General features: G+C 49.1%; 1 protein-coding gene across 1 annotated transcript in view; it reads left to right on the top strand.

The window, feature by feature from the left end:
• Positions 1-4,204, top strand: part of MORF4L1 (mortality factor 4 like 1) — a 13,748-nt gene extending 9,544 nt beyond the window's left edge. The window contains exons 7-10 of the mRNA XM_010079532.1: positions 300-388; positions 1,609-1,781; positions 2,111-2,195; positions 3,954-4,204. Coding sequence (XP_010077834.1) covers positions 300-388; positions 1,609-1,781; positions 2,111-2,195; positions 3,954-4,038 — 432 coding nt within the window. The 3' untranslated portion in view covers positions 4,039-4,204. The remainder of the gene's footprint in view (positions 1-299; positions 389-1,608; positions 1,782-2,110; positions 2,196-3,953) is intronic.
• Positions 4,205-7,993: the final 3,789 nt, after the last annotated feature.

The raw sequence follows: 7,993 nt of genomic DNA, 5'->3' as shown, positions 1-7,993 counted from the left end.
TATGTCTCCGCCCCCCCCCCCCCCCCCCAAATGTTTTCAGGCTGCAGCACCCTTGTGAAAGGAAATGAGTGAGCTGGGGCCCATGCCTCAAAAAAACCCCAAGCATGTGAATTTGCTGTGCTACTGAGCCTTGCTGTGTATGATTGAACTAGTTGGGTGTTCCTTTAACAGTTAACATCTTAACCTGTTAATTTTATTCTAGAAATGTCCTTCGGCGTGCTGGTTTAATTTAGCATGCAGATGTAAATGCCTGCATAAATTGGGCAACTTGCATTTGTTCAGTTTTATTTCTCTTGTAGCTCTTCTATCTTCCTGCCAAGAAGAATGTTGACTCCATTTTAGAGGATTACGCAAACTACAAAAAATCACGAGGAAATACTGATAACAAGTAAGTAGTGGTCATTGCAGACCTTAAATACTACTTTGGCTGTTGTTGTTGGACTTGTGCTTCATGGCAAATGTAGTAAGGTTGTTAAACACGTCCCAGCCCTGTGTCCAGCTTCATGTTCAAGACCAAGGTGATTGAGGAGTTTAGAGATCTTTGAGGAGGTGATTCAGGAAGCTGACAGAAGCCAAGTGAATAGTTCTCCACCCCTTCGTTCCTGCTCAGGCTTCCTCTGTGGAGTGAATCAAGTCATTGGCCCTTGCTAATGAACTGAACAAATTACCAAAAATGCTGCCTGGGAGATGAGTGAAGTGTTACTGTGTGGGAGGACTCTCTCCTGGAGGTGGAGGGTGGGGGACAGGGAGGTAGATGATGACTTTGAAAAGAACCAGATGGGCAGAGCTAATTACCTTGAGGTGATAGCTTGTTGTTTATTGTTTTTTATAATTACCCCAGCAGTCCAGTCCTGACAGCAAACGAGGTGTGTTTATTCTTGAATTAAGCTTTCCTGTTGTAAAGGGAGAGAAACTAGAAATGTGAAGTTATTTTCTTCCATTCAACAGGAAGCATATTATTAACTTGTCAGGGTGTTCTAACATTCTTTTATGTAATTGTCCTAATGGCTGTTCTAAATTTGTCTGCAGGGTGGAGCGAGGGTTATACTTCAGATGTGTGTTGTCACTGCTAATTCCTGCACAGTTATTCCTCAGTTAGTTGTGAAGTTGGAGGCCTGGAGGAGCGTGGTGTTGAGAGGCCTCGTTAGAAAGGGTCAGTTGCCTGCAGTATGGGGTGGCTGTCCCCTTCTGCTAGCAGTTCTGTCTGATTACTTAAAGTAGGATTGTACTCTTGAACTGGTGGGAGCTGGGATTAACTGTGGTTGAAAACAGAACTGCTGGTCAGTGCCCTTACAAATTATTGTCCTTCCTGGTGCTTCAACAGGACTGCTCTAAGAGTTAGTTTCTCTGAGTGAGTAGATGACTAAAAACAAGGCTTTTCTTGGTTTGCCTAAATTCTTACCAAGTTCAGAACAGTCCATTTTTAAAGGGGGTCTTGAAATGCATCACTCCCTGTGGCTGTAGATTTTAAGGTCTCCAGACAACTGTCCTTGAAAAATCTGCAGGCTTTTAAAGATCTTTGATTTTGATGCACTCACCAAACCAGCTCTCATCCTGAGTCCATCCTGCCACTAGAACAGGACTTGCAGTGTCTTCTCTGTTCACCAGGGAGTATGCAGTCAATGAAGTGGTGGCTGGAATTAAAGAATACTTCAATGTCATGCTGGGAACTCAACTGCTGTACAAGTTTGAGAGGCCTCAATATGCTGAAATTTTAGCAGATCACCCAGATGCTCCAATGTCTCAAGTCTATGGTGCCCCACACCTCCTGAGGTTATTTGGTGAGTACCTCTGGAGATTGAAGAGAGCAGTTAGAAGTATTCAGACTCTTCCTGTCTGGAGTCTTGGTGGGTGTGAGCTGCAGAAACTTGACAAGCAGCTATGAAGCACAAGGTTTCAATCTTTCCTTACTCCACTTACCTAAAATGTTCAGAGCCACTCGTGGATTTAGAATGGAAATGGATTTTCAACAGTCTAGTTATTTTAAGTGAGCTTGTATATATTGGAAGAGATTCCTGGGCTGCTTTTATGTGCTCCTGTGAGGTTTAAGCCTGTACTGAACCACTTGTTAAATGTTTGTAACTCACAAGTGCTCCTTCTTTTGAAACAGTGCGGATTGGAGCTATGCTTGCTTACACTCCTCTTGACGAGAAGAGTCTGGCTTTGCTGTTAAACTATTTGCATGACTTCTTAAAGTAAGTACTGTTAAAGTCTTTCGACAGGAAAGAAAAAGGTCAGTAAGCCCAGGCTATTGTTGTGTGGCCTATTTTCAGTCAACAGTTGTTATATAACAGACACCTATGTCCTGGGCTCCTGCATGGTGTGTTCAGCAAAGATTGCAGTGAAGCTTTCTCAAACTGCTGTCCAGTAACGAGTAAGACTGGTTTAAACTTCTCTCCAGTGATACTGAGGTTATGGATAGTTAAACGTGTGTTTAGGTATCTACTAGTCTCCACTTTTAAACTGTCCAAGACTGCTACTTGTTTCAAGAGAAATTTTGAAGCATTTAGTGGTAGTTGCTATAAAAAGCAGATGACAATTACAGCAAACTATGAAATTACACAACAGCTACTCAACAGCAATTGAGCAAATGTTGAGAACTGATGAACCTTGTTAACATTATTTCTGGGACACATTGTCACTGTAGCTTCAGTGCACTGCAGTGCGCTGTGGTGCTGCAGACGTGTTGTAGTTAGGATGAAAGCCTCATCCTAAATAATACGAGACTCAATGTGTTTAAACAAAAAAACAAACCAGGCATTTGATTTCCTAACTGCTCTAAGGAGCTGTGGAGTCAGTTGCTGCTTTGTTCACCTGTAAATGTTTCCCGAGTGTGAGACTCTAAAGCAGAATTAAACTTCAGTCTAGTGCCAGGTGTCGTACCTGTTCCCCCATGAATGTGCGAGCAGGACTTCAGCAGCTTCCATGCACCTGTACTGCACTGGAGGAACTTTGTATTGTACTTCTGCCATTTCTTTATCAATAAATGTGTGTGGGGTGAAACTGCTCAGCCGCGTGCCAGCTCACAGCATCGGGGCTGCTTTTTGCTTTTGCTGTGCTGGCAGACTTTCTTGGTCTGCTTTTACTAGAGCCATAAACTTCTGTTTGTGATTGTCATGCAGAGGAGAAATGTTCCCTGTATTTTCGTACAAGGGTCTAGTGGTATACTGATAGTGTTTGGAAACACTGGTTTGTAAATAATGAGAGAAGCAAAGCATGAAGCTATTTGCCAGTAAATACTGGCTTTTACCTCTGTGTGATTGGATAAGCTACTGGAAGCTGAAAGAAAACCCTCAGCAAATCCAGGACAGCGCTGCAGTAAACTAGAGAAGGATCAGCCTGATTTCCAGGGCAAACCCGCCTTGGAATAGTCCTGGAGTCTTGAGTAGATCTTAGTCTTTTGGGTAAGTCTGAAGTAAACACAAGTGCTAAAGAGCTTTCAGCTGTAAAGACAGAAATGTGAAGCCAGTGTGTTGACCAGAAATCCCCGGAATCCATGGGCGGAGCAGTAATGGCATGTAATGCCTGTCTTCTGCTCTTGCGCTCAGTTGACCATTGCTCGTTCTGCTCGAACCATCGCTCATTGAGCTGCTCAAGTTCCATGTTTGTGCAGACAGATCCTCCCTGTCCCTACCCCTTTGAGCGTGGTCAGGAGTAAATTGATTATTGGTCCAGCAGCTGACAACCTCAAATGAGAACTGTTCCATCCTGGTAATTGTAACCTCCCTGTGCTCCCCTGGAGCCCCAGGTGCCTGGCAGCTTGGGTGCTTGGAGTTGATTTTTTGGCATGAGCTGTCAAATCTTTAATTGCTTCAGCCAGCTATAAGTGTTGGGTTTGTACTCTTGAAATTGTGTTTTATGGTCTCAGCAAGCACCTAACAGCTCTCTCGTGTGGTGCTAAACAGTGGTGACTGCAGGCAAGAAGGTAATTCAATCTTTATTATTTTTCCTAGGTATTTAGCAAAGAATTCCTCGGCATTGTTTAGCGCCAGTGACTATGAAGTAGCCCCTCCCGAGTACCATCGGAAAGCAGTATAGGGCTGTGCTGCTTTACAGTGGCGTGATGATGGCATCCTCGTCCATTCTGCATCTTGTTCTCCACCTTTTGATTGCACATGTGTCTCTTGCACAAATTATGTAAACAGAAAGTGAATAAAGTCGTGTGCTTAAAGTGGAACTGGCATTCGTAAGTTCGGGAGATTTTCTTGTCCCAAAATGGAAGCTTGGAGTTTAACGGTAACTCTGTGGTGTTTCTGGCTTGCTACTGTTGTTTGCATCAATGGAATGTAAAAAGAATGCGTTACGATGCTTCATTGTGTGAGCTCCGCCGTGCTCGTGGGTCTGTTCTGATGTTGAGGTTTGCTTCACTCATCCGCTTCATTGTGCAGGAACGACAAACGCGGCCTCGGACCCGCAGGGTTGTGATCACCTCGTGTTGGTGCTATTGGTTAGTCTGACTCTCAAACCCATTTACTTTCGTGGTGTTGGAAGTGAAATGTTTGGTCCATTAATGTATGCTTTTCTTTAGGTAGTTGAAGGACTGTGACTTTTTTATATTCTAACAATAGGAAAATGCGTTATCATATCATAGTGTCTTGGAAATGTTGGTCTGTCACAGAGCTGTTTTACAAATCTTCAAATAAACTTTTTTAATTGGAAATATTGTTTCTAATGTTTGTATTTGCATCAGTCACTACCTCATGGCAGTGTCCTGTCGCGTATGACCTGAGTTTGTTAATGGGAGTATAAAGTCCTGCAATGCTAACCTGGAGCTGCTGGGTTTCTTTCTGGTTCTAAGGACGAGTTGTCCAAGCCCACACATCCAGCTCCGGGGGGGGGGCAGTGGATTCTCTCTCTCTAGGATCATACATAGTCCATAGGTAGTGATAACGCACCTTCACTACATTGGCTGCAGAATTCTTAAAAGTCTTGTTCTTAAAAGCCTGAGCCCTGAGAGCACACTCTGCCTGGCTTCTGCAAACCACTTTCCTGTTCTAATCCAGTGTTCTGTGCCCAGGAGCAGCTTAAATGTAAACGGGAGGGCAGGTGAGGGTGCTGTGAACGGCACCATTCAGGCCGCTGTTCAGCGCCGTCCTGGAAGCTGTTACAGTTCCTCCCGCTCCTGGCTCTTGTCTCAATGCCCTTGAAGAAGAGCTGTGGCGAAAGCTGGAATAGGTGGTAAAGAAACAGTGGTAGGAGAAATGGGAACTAATGCTGCCCGGAGAGGAGCTCTGGCCCGGCAGAGTTCTGTGTGGATGTTATTTCTGTGGGCAGATCTGTGTTGTACTTGGCGTTGACCTTCCAGCATCAGGCATGTTGAGCTTATCTCTTTGCTTGATGTTGCAAGTTCCCTGCAAGCTTGCGCACTTTTTCTGGGAAGGTCACTCCGGGAGTTAGCTCTGAGCTGCACCGTATGTGGCTTACGCTGTCCTGTGAGCCTCTGTCCTGTCAGGCTCTTGTTTCTCCTCCCTGCTCTCCTGTGTGTTTCCCCGGGCAGCCTGTCTGTCCTCGGGCATCAGGAAGTGAGGAACTGGCTCTTCCAGCCTCTCAGATAAATTCTGAGCTAGCTCCTCTGCCTCTTGCTGCCCTGGGCCTCTTAAACTCTCCTGTAAGGGCTCTTTGGGATCATTTTTATAGTAACTCCTTTCTGTTTGTAAACTCCCTACACACTGCATTCCTGAGCAGCTCCCTCTCCAACCCAGCAAGAAGGGAAGGTGCCAGACCCAGCTGGGTGCATCAGGTTTGCTTTGAGTGGCAAATGCTGCCTCACCTTGATGCTGTGTCTGTGGGGCAGGATGGGGAGGGGATTGATCTCCATCTCACCCGTGTTCTGCAGCCCTTCTCCCGGGAGAGCTGCGCTGTTTGGGGTGAGTGGGGGATGATGAAGGAGGGTTTTGGGCACATCTATTAAAAGCATTTCATGACTTGGCTGTGGGAGAAGCAGCTGCTCTTTCCAGGCAAAGCACCAGCTTTTAGGCACAGAGGTTATTGCAGGAAACCACAGGCTGTGGGGCTGTGATGAAGGGCTGCCTGGTGCTGGTGGGGGTGATGGTCCCTTTCCTGGGCTGGGCTGCGGCGCTGTCCCCTGTCCCACGCTGCTGCTGCCTGGAGGGTCGTCCTGCTGGGGGGGAGGCTCTCCAGCCACATCCCACCCCCACGCGTGTCCCTGAACACGGTGTGCACCCTGCCCAGGGCAGCTGCCTGCGGGTAAAGATGGGAGGGGGCTGGCCTGGGCCCCGCGGGGGTCGGTGGGCTCCAGCTCGGTCCTGAGGCAGGTGCCCAGACAGGAATCCAGCTGGGGCTGGGTTACATCCCACCCTCTGCCCCCCCAACGGCTCCTGTTTTGTAGAGGGGGGTGCGGGTCGAGGGATGTTCTGCTGGAGCAGAAACAACAATGAACTGTTCAAAGGAGCAGCAGGGATCTCTCGTTAAAGGGAAAAGAACAATACTGAGCGCTGATGGGAGTGGAAATTGCCATGGAGACTCTGAGGTGGTGCTGGGAGGAGCTGCGGGGGTCTGGGGGTTCCCTCACCTAGCTCGGGGCTGGTGAGAGGAGGAGCCCAGGAGCTGTCGTGAAACGCAGCGAGAGGATGGTGCTGCGCTTGCTGGTGTCATTACAGTCCCTGCGTGCTCTTCCCTCTGTTTAATTAACAGCTTCATGAGGCTAATTAGCTCCTGCTCTTCATTTATCTTGGCTGTTACCCAAGTGAAGAGCCAGGAGTTCTGAGTCTGAACAAGGGCTTTATCCTTTGCCAAACCGCCCCACAAGGGAAAACAACCTTTTGCTGTCAGGGCACTGTTTCTAGAAAAGCATTTGTACCCGAGACCTGTTGAGGGGCTGTGCCGCAGCGGGTCAGACCCATGGAGCTGTGCCGGGAACAGCTCCAGTTCGCTGCTCTTGCGCTCCCTCCCGCTGCCCGTGAACCCACCTTGCGGGATGGAGCCAGGCACCGGAGCTGCCCCCACTGCCTCTGCAGGAGAGGTAAGGAGTTCACAGCAGGGAGCACGGAGCTCATGGGTCCCCTGCGGGGCTCCAGCCAAGGTCTGTCAGCTCTGCGTGTGGCTCCCCAGCAGCTGCCATTGGCTCTGGTGTGCGGCGCTCACCCGGCTCTACAAGCGCCCTAATGTCACCTGGGGATGGTGCCAAAGCCTGGCCGTGCTCGCTCCTGTTAATCAGTAACACAAAGTGGAATTAGCAAGTGGAGCCACGGCAGAGAGCGGAGAGCACCTGCGGAGCTCAGTCCCCGTGTCCCCTGGCCTGTCGCCCCCAAGGACCTCCCCGTGTCCCCGCCATGAACACAGCCCCGGAGCTGCCTGGCCCCGCTGCGGGATCTGCTGCCTTCCTGGGTGTCAGGAAACTCTCATCGGTTTCTCTCCATGCAAACCATATTTCTGCAGCTGCTCTGGGGCCAGGAAGGAGCAGGGGGGTGCAACGTTTAATGCTCTTAAAAACACTCCCCTGCCTGCGCCAGCCTGGGGCTGTGCCTCCTCGCCTGGGCACGAGGGATGCCCCCCATGCCCCGAACCGCTGCGGTGAGTGCCACCTGTCCCCGACTCATTTCCCAAACAGCTTCGCAGCCCCCTCGAGTCCCAGCAGCTGGAACCCTTGGGTGGGCAGCACCCACTGGCAACAGAAGTGAGCAGAGGGTGGGGGTCCTGCAGAGAAGCCAACCTTCATCCTTTGCAGGAGGACGAGGAGCACCCGGCACAGCGAGGCTTGCGTGCGGCTCTCGGCTCAGACGCTGCTCGTCACCTTTAATTTGCAGGGCAGGGTTGCTAAATCCCGAAACAAAGGCTGTTTGTTAATTAGTTTATTCTTTAAAGAAGCCTTTCAGGAGCAACTCAATCATCCTGGAAACGCTTCCTTCTCCCAGGGCTGCGGAGGGATGTCATTACTGCGTGAGGTCAGCTAATGGAGCTGGAAAAAACAAACCTGGGCGCACACTCACACATCGCATCTCCCGGAGACTGTGGAGATCAAAGCCTGGTGACA

This window comes from Pterocles gutturalis, unplaced genomic scaffold, assembly GCF_000699245.1.
Source record: "Pterocles gutturalis isolate BGI_N339 unplaced genomic scaffold, ASM69924v1 scaffold10854, whole genome shotgun sequence".
NCBI lineage: Eukaryota > Metazoa > Chordata > Aves > Pterocliformes > Pteroclidae > Pterocles > Pterocles gutturalis.
The sequence above is the reverse complement of the archived record's forward strand: the minus strand, read 5'-3'. Positions and strand labels throughout refer to the sequence as shown.